The sequence below is a fragment of the Podarcis cretensis genome (assembly GCF_951804945.1).
Source record: "Podarcis cretensis genome assembly, chromosome: 12".
NCBI classification, from domain to species: Eukaryota; Metazoa; Chordata; class Lepidosauria; order Squamata; family Lacertidae; genus Podarcis; species Podarcis cretensis.
The window spans coordinates 4,208,397-4,226,196 of NC_137181.1; the positions used below are offsets into that span (position 1 = coordinate 4,208,397).

The 17,800-nt window shown below is 47.7% G+C and overlaps 1 protein-coding gene across 1 annotated transcript; it reads left to right on the forward strand.

Moving 5' to 3' along the window:
* The first annotated feature begins 973 nt into the window (after positions 1-973).
* On the forward strand, positions 974-12,827 carry LOC307199103 (uncharacterized protein). The gene is made up of 4 exons (XM_079946740.1): positions 974-1,029; positions 5,391-5,517; positions 7,136-7,249; positions 9,158-12,827. The coding sequence occupies exons 1-4, from the start codon at positions 994-996 to the stop codon at positions 11,083-11,085; spliced, it is 2,205 nt and encodes a 734-aa protein (XP_079802866.1). The 5' UTR covers positions 974-993; the 3' UTR covers positions 11,086-12,827.
* The last annotated feature ends 4,973 nt before the right edge of the window (positions 12,828-17,800 follow it).

Below are 17,800 nucleotides of genomic sequence, written 5' to 3' on the forward strand. Positions count from 1 at the left end.
CATGTTCAAATATATAAAAGGATGTCACATAGAGGAGGGAGAAAGGTTGTTTTCTGCTGCTCCAGAGAAGCGGACACGGAGCAATGGTTCCAAACTACAAGAAAGAAGATTCCACCTAAACATTAGGAAGAACTTCCTGACAGTAAGAGCTGTTTGACAGTGGAATTTGCTGCCTAGGAGTGTGGTGGAGTCTCCTTCTTTGGAGGTCTTTATGGAAGTGTATGGAAGTGAGAGCTGGACCATAAAGAAGGCTGATCGCCGAAGAATGGATGCTTTTGAATTCTGGTGCTGGAGGAGACTCTTGAGAGTCCCATGGACTGCAAGAAGATCAAACCTCTCCATTCTGAAGGAAATCAGCCCTGAGTGCTCACTGGAAGGACAGATTGTGAAGCTGAGGCTCCAGTACTTTGGCCACCTCATGAGAAGAGAAGACTGGAGAAGACCCTGATGTTGGGAAAGATGGAGGGCACAAGGAGAAGGGGGCGACAGAGGACGAGATGGTTGGATAGTGTTTTCGAGGTTACCAGCATGAGTCTGACCAAGCTGCGGGGGGCAGTGGAAGACAGGAGTGCCTGGCGTTCTCTGGTCCAGGGGGTCACGAAGAGTCGGACACGACTAAACGACTAAACAACAACAACAACAAAGCAGAGGCTTGACAACCATATGTCAGGAGTGCTCTGATGGTGTTTCCTGCTTGGCAGGGGGTTGGACTCGATGGCCCTTGTGGTCTCTTCCAACTCCAGGATTCTATGATTCTATTCTATGAGTCTAAGACCGCGCGCAACGAGGGCAGTCAGGGGTTTTAAACCGGAGCTTCCCAGGTCCTTAATCCGTGCGTAAAGCGCCTTCTCCGCGCGTGGCAAGGCTCAGCCAGAAAGAAGTCGGGAAAAGAAGAATCTCTCGCTTTCTCCACGCCTCTGAAAGCCCTGGAGCTCCGCCCCGGCAGCCCAGACCGGAGGTGCTGCGAGGAGAAGCGCTCTGGAGATTGGCGCCATGCCTGCCCATGAAACAACAAGCTGCGCTTCGCAGGTAGGAGCGCAACTGGTGCAGTTGGGGGGGAGGGGGCTGCTGGAGAGCCTGCTCTGCAAAACTTGGGGTGGATCCCTGGATCGGGGAGGTGGCAGTTTCAGGCAGTGCTGGGTGAAAGAGATCCACTTTTCAAGGCTTAGGCCGACCCGGATGCCCTGGCAAGGAGATGATGGGCTGCCCGCGCGCGCGCGCAGTTTCTGGAGACCTGGGGGGACTTCGGAACCAGCCTCTTTAGCCAACTTTTTAAAGACCTTTGGAGCCCTGGAAAGATTGTGGCGAACCCCCCGCCCCCCCCCCGCCCGATATGTAATTCAAAACAATACTAAAAATAATTTTAATCATCATTACAAAAGCAGAAAGTTGCTGCGGTCTCTGGTTATCTCGCCTTATTGCAATCTAGGACGCGTGCTCCACCCCCCCCCCCCGGTTTAGTAAATAAAATGAGGACGGCAGAATGGGGAAGGGTTTAGGAGTGCAAGAAAGTCATAGCCTAGTTCGGATTTCGCTCCATGACGACTACAAGAATATCAAACGCAAAATTCTTTAAAATAAAATACTTTTTTGGGGGGTCCCCCCGCATGCTGGTGCCTAAACGCATGTCTGGTCTGCCTTTTGGGCAATTCAGCGCTGCCTTTGCTCATCTGCAAATATACTGTATTTCCAAATATTTTGCACTTGGAACTCCTATCAGCTGCAGCCAGGAGGGCCTTCAGATCTGCTGTGCTGTGCTGTAATTTGAAACTTCCAGTACTGTGTCTACTTTAAAGGTAAAGGGTAAAGGGACCCCTGACCGTTAGGTCCAGTCGTGGCCGACTCTGGGGTTGCGGCGCTCATCTCGCTTTATTGGCCGAGGGAGCCGGCATACAGCTTCCGGGTCATGTGGCCAGCATGACTAAGCTGCTTCTGGTGAACCAGAGCAGAGCACGGAAACGCCGTTTACCTTCACGCCGGAGCGGTACCTATTTATCTACTTGCACTTTGACGTGCTTTCGAACTGCTAGGTGGGCAGGAGCAGGGATTGAGCAAAGGGAGCTCACCCCGTCGCGGGGATTCGAACCGCCGACCTTCTGATCGGCAAGTCCTAGGCTCTGTGGTTTAACCCACAGCGCCACCGGCATCTACTTTAAATAATAATAATTAAAAAATTAAATGAAGCTCAGAAATGAATAATTGGTAAATCTGCATGTATGCCTTTCTGGCTAGCAAATGGACTCTTCTCTCCCCTAGGTAGATTTAGTAAGCGGTTTTTCTGGTGACTGATATGTTTCTATGTGGGTAGCAGTTTGGGGTGTGGTGAATCTAGTGTGTTGAATTTAGATAACATTTGAGGACCTCCTAATGAAGCCAAGACTTAAATGTGGAGCCATGCATGCAAAACACCCGAGCACCTTCTAAACTTGGCATATCAAAGCACTGTCATATCCAGCGCTTTTTTTCCTGGGGGCATGCAGGAGTACGCATACCCCTAAACATTTTGTGAATTTTAACGGGAGAAGAAACAAATTTTTTTTTAATGGAATATGCAGAAATGGCAAGACTGACGGGAAAGATCAGAAACCAGGGAAGACCCAAGTATTTTTAAAAGACTGGAATAACTTTGTAACATATTTGAGAGATCACTGTACACAGTTGAAATCATTGGCTGGCTGTTTAAGTTTAATAATGATATTGGAAAGCTGTTACTTTCAACTACAAGGAAATTCAGAAGGGAGGGACTAGAGGAAGTCAACCAAGATGTTTAAAAGGTTGGATTTGTAAAGAATTAAGTTTGTTGTTATTGTTTATCTGTTTATTGTTCCTTTTTTCTTTTTTCGTTCATTGATGTATTTTTCTTTTTTTCTGTTTTTGTGTGTCATTCTGCTTTGTGGTTTTTGTTATAATTGTGGAAAATCGATAATTTTTTTTTTAATGAAATCATTGGCAGGAATACAATGACACTTGTAATGTAACATGGATTTTGGATACTATGATTATATCACAGATAGATTACAGTAAAAGATGCAGGAATAAAATTTAGAATTGGAACCCATAGAGGGAAGAAATGAGGTCTCAAGGTTCGAAAGAAATATTTTCTTTTTTTAATCTGTGAAAATGTTATATTTATGGTGTATAACTTTTATGTAAAACTAATTTTAAAGAAGATTCCTTTTTTATTATTGTTTTAGTTTCTTCTCTAACACGGTGAATCGTCAATTTCATTGCTACCCCGATGGCGGCCTTTTGTCCATTAACTGTATTTATTTCCCCCGATTTGAACTATAGAATGGTGATTTTCTTGAGTCAAAATGACAGTACCCCTAAACATTTGTTAAGAAAAAAAGTACTGATCATATCTTAGCAGTTCTCAGCCTGTGGGTCCCCAGATGTTGTTGGACTACAACTCCCATCATCCCTGAGCTCTGGCCTCGCTAGCTAGGGGTGATGGGAGTTGTAGTTCAACAACATCTGGTGGAATAGCTCTGTCTTACAGGCTCAATGGAAGGAGGTTAAACCCTGAAGGGCCCTAGTCTCATGGGACAGAGCATTCCACCAGGTGGGAGCCATCACTGAATAGGCCCTGGCCCTGGTGGAGGATAGTCTGACTTCCTTAGGGCTCAGGACCTCTAAACTATAGTTATTCATGGACCTTAAGGTCCTCTGCGGGGCAGACCAGGAGAGGCGGTCCCGTAAATACGAGGGCCCTAAGCCACAAAGGGCTTTAAAGGTCAAAACCAGCACCTTAAACCTGACCCGATACTCCACCGGGAGCCAGTGCAACTGGTAAAGCACTGGGTGAATATGCTCCCATGGCAGGGACCCCGCGAGGAGCCTCGCTGCAGCATTCTGCACCCGCTGGAGTTTGTGGGACAGTTTCAAGGGCAGCCCCGTGTAGAGCGAATTACAGTAGTCAAGCCCATAGCTGTCAACCGTCCCTTATTTGGTGGGAAACTCCCTTATCTGAGCGCCGTTTCCTGCTGCTGTCCCTTATTGATGATGTCCCTTAAATTTCCCGGGTTTCAAAGGAAGCAGCTCCTCTCCCTCCCTCCGTGCCGGCCAGGGAGGAGGGAGGCTCCAACTGTGTTGCTTGGCTGCATTGCTCACCCAATAAGGAGTCTGAGAACGACTGGGGGGCGGAGCTTGCATGCCTTGTGCCGATCAAATCGGCCGCGTTGCCTGGGGACTCGCCTTTGCTCAGCGCTTCCCAGCGGAGAGGTGATGGTGGTTTTCCTTGCTGCATCCCTGACAGAGTCCTGCCGTCATAGATGGTGCTTAGCATAGCATAGAAAGAAGACACAGAGAGGCAGCGAGTATTTTCATAATGGATGGGCAGCTCCTTCGAACCTCTCCCTTCCCCGGTAACTTTTATTACATCCTTTGTCCTCACCAACAGCATGGTCATCTGGCAATGTCTCACGTTACATGCCTGGTAATGGTTTGACACTCCCCTCACCATATAAGGAAACACTGCCCAGAGGAAACACAACTCCATTTAAAGTCAATACATTCCTATACATTGTAAAGCTCAGAGTGCTGGTCAGCCGAGGTCAGGGGGCACCCTGTGGTATTTACAAGCCTCTGCCTTGGCTTTATGACTCCCACACATCCCCTTTGCTGGGTTGCTGCGCTGTGGGAACCACTGCTTGAGGCTTGCTTTGGTCGCTGGCTGGGCTTTCTGCCTTTGGCTCGGAGGGGCTCAGAAGTCGAACATACCTGTGCCCCTTGGAAAATCCCTTATTTTGGCTGCTGATCCCTTACAGTGATGCCTCGCAAGACGAAATTAATCCGTTCCGTGAGTCTCTTCGTATAGCGGTTTTTTCGTCTTGCGAAGCAAGCCCATTGACAGCTTAGCGGATTAGCGCTATTAGCGGTTTAGGGGCTTTTAGCGGCTTATCGGCTTAGCAGATCAGCTGATAAGCGGCTTAGCGGCTTAGAAAAGGGGGGGGGAGGGAAAAAACCCCGCAGGAACTCGCAAGACATTTTCGTCTTGCGAAGCAAGCCCATAGGGAAATTCGTTTTGCGAAGCGCCTCCAAAACGGAAAACCCTTTCGTCTAGCGGGTTTTCCGTCTTGTGAGGCGTTCGTCTTGCGGGGCACCACTGTATTTCCGAGGCTGCTGGTCCCTTATTTTCAAATCTGTAAGCTGACAGCTATGGTCCAGCCTGTTCTAGTGAAGGGTATAAACCACTAGCCCAACCCCGTGCAATGCAAAAATTGCAACGAAAGAACCCGTGATATCCAACTCTTTTTAAAAAATCCAATGAAGGAGATTCTACCACTTTCTACTGTCAAACAGCTCTTGCCACCAGACAGTTGTTCCTCGTGTTTAGTTGGAACCTCCTTTCTTATCATGTGGCTCCAAAATGGAAATGTTTCTCATTTCAGGCAACAGTGAGGTTTGAGGACGTCATTCTTTATTTCTCCAGGAGCGAGTGGAAGTCCCTAGCCAAGTGGCAGAAGGAGCTGTACTGGGAAGTGTTGACAGATAACTATGAAGCTTTGCTCGTTGCAGGTAAGGAGAATCCCACAGCTGAAAAAAGGCCTCCGCAAATATCGCAGCTTGACTTTCTATGAATGAGAAAACGCAGATCCATCTTGTTCTCAAGATGTGGTGCATGCTCTGGTTATCTCCTGCTTGGACTACTGCAACACACTCTACGTGGGGCTACCTTTGAAGGTGACCTGGAAACTACAACTAATCCAGAATGCGGCAGCGAGACTGGTGACTGGGAGTGGCCGCCAGAACCACATAACACCGGTTCTGAGAGATCTGCATTGGCTCCCAGTACGTTTCTGAGCACGGTTCAAAGTGTTGGTGCTGACCTTTAAAGCCCTAAACGGCCTCGGTCCTGTATACCTGAAGGAGCGTCTCCATCCCCATTGTTCTGCCCGGACACTGAGGTGCAGCTCCGAGGGCCTTCTGGCGGTTCCCTCACTGCAAGAAGCGAGGTTGCAGGGAACCAGGCAGAGGGCCTTCTCGGTGGTGGCGCCCGCTCTGTGGAACGTCCTCCCATCAGATGTCAAGGAAACAAACAACTATCTGACTTTTAGAAGACATCTGAAGGCAGCCCTGTTTAGGGAAGTTTTAAATACTTGATGTTTTATTCTGTTTTTTATCTGTTGGGAGCTGCCCAGAGTGGCTGGAGAAACCCAACCGGATGGGCAGGGTAAAAATAAACAGCAACACAACTACTACTACAGTGGTACCTTGGTTTAAGAACAATCCTGTTTACGAAGGATTCGGTTTACAAACTCCGCAAAACCGGAAATAGTGTCTTGGTTTGAGAACTTTACCTAAGAACGGAATCTGAACACTGGTAGGGCACTGGCGGTGAGAGGCCTCGTTAGGGAAAGCGTGCCTCAGTTTAAGAACGGTTTTGGTTTAAGAACGGACTTCCGGAATGGATTAAGTTCATAAACCGAGGTACCACTGTATTATTATTATTCCTTAGTTACTTGTAACTAGGGAAGCCATTCCTACGAATTCATTTTGGCTGACTGCCAGAAACCTACTGCTCATCAAGATTTGAAATCTGCGGGACCAGAAATTCACAGAAGACTGGTGTAAATTTACAGACTATATGAAAAGTAATTGTGATGATCAGACTATGTTTGTAGGTTTGCAAGAAGTTTTGTGAGGTGAATTATTGGAACTATTGCAAAAATGGATAAAGGGGAGGATGGTTAGTTAAGATAATTAAAGGCAATATGAATTTAAGAAATGCATACGAAGTGGTTAAAATGGTGGATCATCAGAGGTGCTGATGGAAGTCCCAAAAAAAGATTGTATAAGTGGTGAAGTTTTGTGGTATGTATTATAATTTATGTGTTAAAATTAATAAAAATTATTATATATAAAAAAGAAACCTACTGCTCGTCTTCAGCCAAAATTCATTAGTCTCTTTTCAGGCTGGAAAACCTCAAAATCGTTGCCAGTGAATCAGAGTGGGGGTTTTTTAGGGGCAGGTAGCAACAGTAGATTAAGTGGAGTGTCTGAATTCGCTTTTTTCTAAAAGAGGGGCTGATGAAGGAAAGGGAGAATCACAAGCATGCAGAGAACAAGTCCTCTTTGTCAAAATATTGTTTCTGACGCTGTGTTTTCTGTCTCCCTCATTTCCCTCTGTGAGCAGGGCGGCCGGTCACCAAAGCGGAAGTTGTGGCCTGGCTTGAGCAGTGTGAACGTCTGGACATCGAAGGAACCCAGGAATCTAGAGTCAGAGACCCTGCTGGAAATGTTTCTGCAAGTGAGTGGAAATTAAAAGTGGAATGAGTTGGAAGGTCAGGGTGGCAAGATTCAAAGTGTTGTGCTGACCTTTAAAGCCCTAAACGGCCTCGGTCCTGTATACCTGAAGGAGCGTCTCCAGCCCCACCATTCAGCACAGACACTGAAGTCCAGCTCCGAGGGCCTTCTAGTGATTCCCTCCCTGTGAGAAGCCAAGTTACAGAGAACCAGAGGGCCTTCTCAGTAGTGGCGCCCTCCCTGTGGAACGCGCTCCGACCAGATGTCAAACAGAACAACAACTACCAGACTTTTAGAAGACATCTGAAGGCAGCCCTGTTCAGGGAAGCTTTTAATGTTTGATGTATTAGAGTATTTTAATATTATCTTTTGGAACCTGCCCAGAGTGGCTGGGGAAGTTCAGCCAGATGGGCGGGGTACAAATAATAAATTATTATTATTATTATTATTATTATTATTATTATTCCAAATCTACACAAAAGCTCCGAAAGGGGGAGGACTCAGTTGACAATTATAACTGCTGAAAGAACAATGGCCAGCCATTAATTTAAGTTAATACAGTACATTGCAAGGGGTGTAACCCGACTGGATTCTTACCAATCCAAATGGAAAGCTAAGTAAAGGTAAAGGGACCCCTGACCATTAGGTCCAGTCGTGACCGACTCTGGGGTTGCGGCGCTCATCTCGCTTTACTGGCCGAGGGAGCCGGCGTACAGCTTCCGGGTCATGTGGCCAGCATGACTAAGCCGCTTCTGGCGAACCAGAGCAGCGCACGGAAACGCCGTTTACCTTCCCACCACAGTGGTACCTATTTATCTACTTGCACTTTGATGTGCTTTCGAACTGCTAGGTGGGCAGGAGCAGGGACCGAGCAACGGGAACTCACCCTGTTGCGGGGATTCAAACCGCCGACCTTCTGATCGGCAAGCCCTAGGCTCTGTGGTTTAACCCACAGTGCCACCTGCATCACTAATGGAAAGCTACACTGCATGAAAATCTAAGAGGCTTGGGGTTTTCCCCACAGGCCCTGATAGCTGTAGGTTATGAGAAAGCTAGAGGACTAATCCGCCAACGAATTTTTGGGATGTGGAACTGCAGTGCCATGTGAGTGAGATGAATAAACACCCAGCAATGAAAGATAACGGGAGGGGATTTACCCCAGCAAATTATTTGTCAAAATTACAAATAAAGATGGTCATTTACCTTCGCTAGGTTCAACGTGCTGGGCAGATTTGAGGATAGACCATTCACAGAACGAGTCTGCCCCTGCAACTTGATGGAGGTAGAAACTGTCTCTCATGCCTTGTTACGCTGCTGTTTCTACGGGGATATACGCTCGGTATTTATTATCCCTGCTATGCAAAAATCTCCAAGTGAATCCGAACTTCAGTGTCTAAAATCCCTGGTGGAGGACAAGAATCCTGAGATCACGTTAAGGGTAGTCAAATTCTGTGCGATTGCCATAAAACTTGGGGAACAAGCTGTGCTATAATGCTTAAGGTTTTAAATGATAATTTTAGGTTATATGTTAGTGGCTAAGTTTTAATGTATATATTTTTTAACTGTTGCTATATCTGTATTGTCCCTGTTATACCTAATTGCAAATTCAAATGTATCTCTATTGTGTTTTATGACTTCCTTGATATTGTATGTGGGCTGGAACCGGTCTGTGACCGAAATAATAAAATTCTATTCTATTGCAAGGGGCGCAACTTGATAACTCTTGAGGTCCTTTCTGACTCTACAGTGAAAAATTGCAAATGGAAGCTTTCTTTTAAAAAGGAATTGATGAACCTAATTTAGTTATGCCTACTAATTGCAATGGTTCTGCTCTGAGTACGGACAGATGCGACCCTCTCACCTGTTCTGTTCTCCAAAGAGAAATAATTCCACGTTCTCTCTTTCCCTCCAGCAAATGATGGGCCCTCAAAGGCATGTCGTGAGGAACGCACAGGGCAGGCAGGATCTCTTGAGACGCTACGTGACACGTCTAAGGACGTAGTGACCCAACGCGGTGATATGGGGGGCAACCCCAAGCAGACGTATTTGTCGGCCGGACCACAAAGGAACCCTGCAAAGGCAGAGCCTCTTTTGCACATTGGACATGGGCAAAGTCCTGCAAGCCCGGCCTGCTCCCAGAGGCCTGCCGTTCCACCAAAACAGTATAAATGCAGGGAGTGTGGCAAGAGGTTCCGGTTGGAAGGGCTGCTTCGAATGCATCAGGAGATCGCCGCGAGGAAGATGTCCGTTGCTTGTTCTGCTTGCGGGCTGTGCTTCACGAGCCCTTTTTCTCTGAGGATGCACCAGAGAACGCACCTTCCTGCCGGGGCGGACGGGGAGAAAACCTCCGCCAGGAAGAACCGTCTGAGCACGCAACAAGCGCCCGAGAAGTTGCACCAGTGTGCAGACTGCGGGGACCGATTCCACGGCTTCCTCGACGTCCTCCGGCACCAGAAAAGCCACGAGGAGGCGAGGCCCCGGCCGTGCGTCCAGTGCAAGGCCTCATTCATGCACCGGATCGACCTCGCCATGCACGAGGAGGGCCACTTGGAGGAAGCGCTGAAGAAGCACGATCGGCGCAGGCGGAAGTGTCTCTGCAAGCTCACCTTCCGGCTGCACTTCGCGTCGCTGTTCGGGCGTGGCGTGAGGGGCAACCAGGCCGCCTCGCAGGAGCAGGACCCCGAGCGACTGCACCAGGACGAAGATGTCAGAGGCGAGACGCCGTATCCCTGCACCGGATGTGGGCTGCTATTCAAGTGGGAAGAGAACCTCGAGGTACATTACAGGTACTGCAGTGCGCAGTGGTTGCAGAAGCCTCTGTTAAATGCCTCCTCCCCAGTCGCTCTGCCGGGGGAACACCAGGAAGCTAGCGACAAGCATGGGGTCGGCCGGCCGGCTTCTGAGGGCAGCCGCGGCGACACGGGGCTCCCTCACCCTCCCTCGCAGGCCTCCTCCGCTCAGCACGCTTGCCCGGAGTGCGGCAAACACTTCGCCTCCAAGGGCAGCCTCCGCAGACACAAGAGGAGGCATAAGGCTGCGTTGCAGCGCCGCCAGAGTGTGGCCCACACGGACGGTGGTGGCAGCTCCGGCGGCCCCGCCACGGCTTGTGCGACCAAGAAGCTGTACAAATGCCAGGAGTGTGGGAAGAAGCTGGTGTACAAGTGGCAGATGGCCGCTCACCAGCAAGGCCACGCCGAAGGGAAGAGTTTTATATGCCACCGCTGCGGGGAAAGCTTCGGGTTCAAGAGCGGTTTGCAGGAACACCGGTGTGCAGCAGGAGGCGCCGTGCCGGGCGAGGCCAGGCTGCTTTGCTGGTGTGGGAAGAGCTTGTCAAAGCTTCACTTTTCCAAGCATCAAGCGTTCCACGCGGGGCTGAGGTACATGTGCCTCCTTTGCGGGAAGGTGTCGGGTTTCCAGAGTTCGGCTATCGCGCATCGCCACGACCATGTCAGAAGGGGCCAGCTGCTCGCGGCAGCGAGGGGCTCCGGTCTCCTTTCCCACACGATAGAAAAGGTGTACATTTCTCAGGGACTGCAGCTGCAGAATCCAGAGGAGACGGGGCAGCCCAGCGATGGCTTTCCGACCGGCCAGGAGGCCCCGGCGGAGGGTGGGAAGAGCCCTCGGCAGAAATGGAAGCTGAAATCTCCCCGGATCACCCTCCCGAAGCCCTTCAGGTGCAGGGACTGCGGGAAAGCCTTCGCCCACCTGGCTCGTTTGCTGTCGCACCGCAAGGAACACACGGGCGACTTCCCCTTCCAGTGTGCCGAATGCGGCAAGGGCTTCATCAGCAGAAATTACCTCAGCCTGCACTGGAAAATACACACCAAAGAGAGAGCGTGACCACCTCTGGATCAGGGCCACGGCGTCCTCCTGGCTTTCCCAGATTCCAGCTCCTGTCCTCATCCCCGACTGGGGCTGATGAGAGTTGGGAGCCCAAATGATATCTAGATGATGATGATGATTTGTACCCTGCCCATCTGCCTGGGTTTCCCTAGCCACTCTGGATGGCTTCCAACAAAGATTAAAAACACCGTATTTTTCGCTCTATAAGACGCACCTAGTTTTTGGAGGAGGAAAACAAGAAAAAAAAAGTACCTGAATCTCAGAAGCCAGAACAGCAAGAGGGATCGCTGCGCAGTGAAAGCAGTGATCCCTCTTGATGTTCTGGATTCTGGGTTAGCTGCGCAGCCTGCATTCGCTCCATAAGACGCACACACATTTCCCCTTACTTTTTAGGATGGAAAAAGTGAGTCTTATAGAGCAAAAAATACAGTACATTAAAATGTCACACATTAGAAACTTCCCTGCACAGGGCTGCCTTCAGATGTCTTCTGAATGTCACGTAGTTGTTTATCTCTTTGACATCTGCTGGGAGGGCGTTCCACAGGGCAGGTGCCACTACTGAGAAGGCCCTCTGCCTGGTTCCCTGTAGCTTTGCTTCTCGCAATGAGGGAACCGCCAGAAGGCCCTCGGAGCTGGACCTCAGCGTCCGGGCAGAACGATGGGGGTGGAGACGCTCCTTCAGGTATATCTAGAGAGAATCATGTTGGCTCTGGAGGAAGGGAAGTGCCTGCTGGCTGGCTGCTTGTCATGGGTGGGCAGAAGAATGGGTGGTTCCCTCAAGCCTGGGAACTTGAGAGCAGCTCCCAGAATCCTCTGTCATTGCGCAGGGTGCCTCTGAGCATGCTGTTCCTCAGCGCAGGGAAGCAGCGCCCCTAGAGGCTGCTGGGAAAACAGCCCCTCAGAGCATGCAGCGAGTCGGAAGAGGGGTGAGCAAAACTCGAATCCATGCCATGCATTTAGAGGACGTTGCTTCTCCTATAAAATCCCTGGGAACTGTAGCTGATCCTCTGCGGAGCTACGGTTATCCATGTGCATTAAGTGGTCTTTACACGTCAGATGCAGATGTGACCTTAGTTTGGTGTCCTCTTTTTTTCGCTGCGTACGAGCCTCTCGGGTCACCCTCCACCCCACATAGACCTCTGGTTATAGGGTGGTATATAAATAATACTACTACTACTACTGCTGCTAATAATAATAATAATAATAATAATAATAATAATAATAATATATTGCCCTAGTGACCTAGATAGAGAAGCAGAGCTATAAATCTGCATCTGTTTTAAAGTAAGATTTCCACTAGTGGCTGATTTATTAATTGGCTTAAGTCACGGCCAAATTATCTCAGGTGATCAATTCTGTGGAATACGTAACTTGGGGTCCTTTGAGATTTTGAATGTTCTTCAGTCAAATATGTGAACACAGATATATTCTAGATAGTGTGTTTTTTTTGGGTGTGTGTGTGAATATCAACATTCACCAGTGCACCCAAGTTGTCTCAAATTAATTTTTCTAATTAGCAGAATTTGCCTGGAATGGGGCAGCAGTGGCACATGCCGAATTTCATCGTTCACCGTTTAAAGCAGAGGACTTATTAACTGTTTTGTTATTCGTCAGTATGTTTTTATTATGCTTTTATTATTGACGTTCTGTAATGTGTTTTTAATGTGCCCCCCACCCCGCCCTGGCATCTTTTGATAAAAGGGTGGTATGTAAGTTTAATAAATAAAATAAAAATAAAAGGCAGGTTGGGGTTCTCTTTAAATTTGCCTTCAGCCTTCGGAACTGGAAACAAGCCGGATGATGCAGGATTTTAACCATCCGATGCAGATTTCACTCTGCAGAGCATCAGGCGTGGTGATGCTGTTAATATTCACCATCCTAGATATACTGAGTTTCACTACAGTTCCCATCACTGGTGTCCATTTGACATTTTGGCCGAGTGCTCATGGGAGTTGTAGTCCAAAGCAGCTGGGGTTGGCTAAAGCAGGCATAGGCAAACTCAGCCCTCCGGATGTCTTGAGACTACAGTTCCCATCTTCCCTGACCACTGGTCCTGCTAGCTAGGGATAATAATACCTTTATTGTCAATGTACAACGTGTGTACAATGAAATTAACCGAGCCTCCCCACCCAAACACTCAATCTCATTGCACTCTGTGTGCTTGTCGCAAAACACACCAACCCCGGAAGTCAGTTGTGCTATATTATTTTCCGCTCAGCAGCCTAACAGCCCACAGATAGAAACTGTTTTTTAGCCTGTTGGTATGGCTGATTATGGGACGCAGGTGGCGCTGTGGGTTAAAGCCTCAGCGCCTAGGACTTGCCGATCGAAAGGTCGGCAGTTCGAATCCCCGCGGCGGGGTGCGCTCCCGCTGCTCGGTCCCAGTGCCTGCCAACCTAGCAGTTCGAAAGCACCTCCGGGTGCAAGTAGATAAATAGGGACCGCTTACCAGCAGGAAGGTAAACGGCGTTTCCGTGTGCGGCTCTGGCTCTGGCCAGAGCAGCGATGTCACGCTGGCCACGTGACCCGGAAGTGTCTCCGGACAGCGCTGGCCCCTGGCCTCTTAAGTGAGATGGGCGCACAACCCCAGAGTCTGTCAAGACTGGCCCGTACGGGCAGGGGTACCTTTACCTTTACCTTTATGGCTGATTATAGGACATGGGTGGCGCTGTGGGTTATCCCCCGCATACCTAAGGGGGATATACTTCGGACATAAAAAAGTGAATGGTCAGATGAACCTAAGTGGGGGAGGGAAATTGCCCTGTATGTCCGCTTCAGGGCAAAACACACGATCCAAAATATTCTTCCCTCTAGTGGGGAAATTCATACTGTTCAAACTTAGGAAAAACGTTCTTCAGGCAGGCCTGATTGAAATCCCCTGCCACAAGGATCCTCTGGGTAGATTTGCTGCTGCCTAGAGATGTCGCCTGCCAACCTAGCAGTTTGAAAGCACCTCCGGGTGCAAGTAGATAAATAGGGACCGCTTACCAGCGGGAAGGTAAACGGCGTTTCCGTGTGCGGCTCTGGCTCGCCAGAGCAGCGATGTCACGCTGGCCACGTGACCCGGAAGTGTCTCCGGACAGCGCTGGCCCCTGGCCTCTTAAGTGAGATGGGCGCACAACCCCAGAGTCTGTCAAGACTGGCCCGTACGGGCAGGGGTACCTTTACCTTTACCTTTAGAGATGTCATAGGGATGCGGGTGGCACTGTGGTCTAAACCACAGAGCCTAGGTTGCCCAATCTCTCCATTGCTTTTTATATCGGTCCTGGAGGTTCTCTTAAACATGATTAGAAGGGACCAATTGATTAAAGGTATACAAGTCGGAGCTAAACAGTACAAATTGAAAGCATTTGCCGATGATTTGGTATTGACATTACAGGAGCCAGAATCTAGTACTAAAAGAGTACTGGAACTGATTCAAGAATTTGGTCAGGTAGCGGGTTTTAAGTTGAACAAGACGAAAACTAAGGTTCTAGAGAAAAATCTAACAGTGACTGAGAGAGAGAGGTTTCAGAAGGAGACAGGATTAACACTGGTTAAGAAAGTGAAATACCTAGGGGTTAATATGACTGCCAAGAATGTGAATTTATTTAAGGATAACTATGAAAAATGTTGGATGGAAGTGAAAAAGGATTTAGAAATATGGTCAAATCTGAAGCTATCATTGCTAGGCCGAATTGCTGTGATAAAAATGAATGTATTGCCAAGGATGCTGTTTTTGTTTCAAACATTGCAAATTTTGGATAAAATGGACTGTTTCAAGAAGTGGCAGAGAGATATTTCCAGATTTGTCTGGCAGGGCAAGAAGCCTCGAATAAAATTTAAGATATTAACTGATGCTAAAGAAAGAGGTAGATTTGCCCTGCCAGACCTTAAACTTTATTATGAATCAGCCGCTTTTTGCTGGCTGAGAGAATGGCTGCTTCTTGAAAACACTGATGTGTTGGATTTAGAAGGTTTTAACAATGTATTTGGTTGGCATGCATATTTGTGGTATGATAAGGTCAAAGCACATAAAGCGTTTAAAAACCATATTGTCAGAAAAGCACTGTCTGGATATAAGGACTCGCTTCAAAATAAAACCCCAAGGTGGTTGTCACCAATGGAAGCGAAGGCTCAGAAAAAGCTCAATATGGAGGCCAAATGGCCGAAATATTCGGAAATTTTGGAACAAGAGGGAGACAGATTAAAACTTCAGAGTTTTGAAAAACTAAAAAATAGAGTGCGAGATTGGCTTCATTATTACCAAATAATGGAAGCATATAATTTGGACAAAAAATTTGGCTTCCAGGTGGAAAAATCAAAATTGGAAACAGAACTGTTAGATCCCAAAATTAAGAACTTGTCAAGAATGTATAACTTGCTGTTGAAATGGAACACTCAGGATGAAACAGTGAAATCAGCTATGATTAAATGGGCACAAGATGTTGGACATAACATTATGATGGCTGACTGGGAACAGTTATGGACCACAGGTATGAAGTTTATGGCATGTAATGCCTTAAGAGAGAATATAATGAAAATTATCTACAGGTGGTACATGACACCAGTCAAGCTTGCAAAAATTTATCATTTGCCCGATAATAAATGTTGGAAATGTAAAGAGACTGAAGGTACATTCTTTCACCTTTGGTGGTCATGCCCAAGGATTAAGACTTTCTGGGAGATGATCTATAATGAAATGAAAAAGGTATTTAAATATACCTTTCTGAAGAAACCAGAGGCCTTTCTCCTGGGCATGGTCGGCCAATTGGTGTCAAAGAAGGATAGAACTTTCTTTATGTATGCTACAACAGCAGCAAGAATGCTTATTGCAAAGTACTGGAAGACACAAGATCTACCCTCCTGGGAAGAATGGCAGATGAAGTTGATGGACTACATGGAACTGGCGGAAATGACTGGCAGAATCCGAGACCAGGGAGAAGAGTCGGTGGAAGAAGATTGGAAGAAATTTAAAGATTATTTACAGAAACATTGTAAAATTAATGAATGTTAGAAGGATGTTGGAATGAAGTTATGTGGTTTTAGCAGAAATGTTATAAAGGATTAAGTAAAAATAGACTGTTAATTGGTGAGAGGAGGGAAAGTAAAGTTAGATTATATCAAGATAAATTACAGGACAAAAACTGGAAAAGATGGAAAGGATTTGCTGAAATAGCTAACTGAACTAGAATACAAAAAAGGGAGGTGTGAGGAGGTCAAGGAAACAAGCAAATGAAAGATAGGTTAAGGGAAGGTTTGATGTGTTTTTTTAATTGTTTCTATTTTTCTGTTCTTTTTTTTCCTTCCCCCCCCCCTTATTGTGATGTGCTGCTTTGTTCTTGTTTAATATGGTGTTTTTACTTTTTCTTTTTGTAACTTTTAAAACTTTAATAAATATTATTTTCAAAAAAACCCCCAAAAAACCACAGAGCCTAGGACTTGCTGATCAGAAGGTCGGCGGTTCGAATCCCCGCAACGGGGTGAGCTCCCGTTGCTCGGTCCCTGCTCCTGCCAACCTAGCAGTTCAAAAGCACGTCAAAGTGCAAGTAGATAAATAGGTACCACTCCGGCGGGAAGGTAAAAGGCGTTACCATGCGCAGAGTTTGCCTATGCCTGGGCTAAAGGTTTCGTAAGCCAAGCAGGAGAACATCTGTCTGTCTGCTTGCTCCCTTGGAAATTTCCAGGAGCGCAGGGGGGAAAGTTCATGATGGAAAGCTCAGCTGTTCACGTCCCTCGCGACGCTACAGAAACAGAGTTGGATGGACCTCCAGGGGCCATCTATTCCAACCCCCTGAATTGCAGGAATCTCAGCTAAAGCATCCATGACGGGTGGCCATCCAACCTCTGCTTAAAAATCTCCCAAGGGAATCCATTATTACTATCGTGTTTAGGTTTTATATCCATGCCATCTTTTTCTGATTAGTTTTCTGTCACATAGTATGCGTTGACGACGAGGTATGACGGAAAAGCAAATGATAAATAAATAAGGAACGAGAATCCGTTTCACCTTCTGACGGAGTCCGCCTCATGTCCAGAACAGATCTTACTGCCATCTTCCTGAGGTTTAGTCAGAATCTCCTGTAACTCGAAGCCATGGGTTCGAGTCCTGCCCTCCGGAGCAAGAGAAAACCAGCTCGCTCCGTCTCTCATGGGACAACACCTTGAGATATTTGAAGCTGCCTATGATAGCACCTCCCGGCCTTATTTAACCAAGCTAAACACCCCCAACTCCTTCAACTGTTCTTCATAAGGTGTGGACACTTACCATTTCGGCCGCTCTCCTCTGCACACCTTCCAGCTTCTCAGTATCCTCCTTAAACTGTGGCGCCCACAATGGCAGCTCTTACTCATTTTTGGAAGGAAAGCTTTCAGCCTTAGGCCTACCGCTCGATTAGGGCAGCCTTTGCTAGGCTGCTTCCCTTGTCCTCCTGATATTGTGGGTCACAGTCCCTGTCAGAGCCAGCATCATACAGCTGGGGCTGCCAAGAGTCATGTTATGAAAAGCACCCTCTTGCTGAAGGCTGGATTAGCCGTGTTATCCCCCCCCCCCGGCCATGTGTTTTCCACCATTCTGGCAGATAGGAATTGTGGTCCATAGAAGCAGTATGGCACAGTGGTTAGTGCCAGCCTTGAAAGTGGGAGACCAGGGTTGAAATCCCCTCCTCGGCCGTGAAACTCGCTGGGTAAACACCACCTTGCAATAAAAGTGGGATATAATTGTGATTAATTA

Coding starts and splice junctions, on each gene's coding strand:
- LOC307199103 (XM_079946740.1), top strand. CDS start 994: ATGCCTGCCCATGAAACAACAAGCTGCGCTTCGCAG. Junction 1,030..5,390: donor CAACAAGCTGCGCTTCGCAG/GTAGGAGCGCAA, acceptor TTCTCATTTCAG/GCAACAGTGAGGTTTGAGGA. Junction 7,250..9,157: donor TGCTGGAAATGTTTCTGCAA/GTGAGTGGAAAT, acceptor CTTTCCCTCCAG/CAAATGATGGGCCCTCAAAG.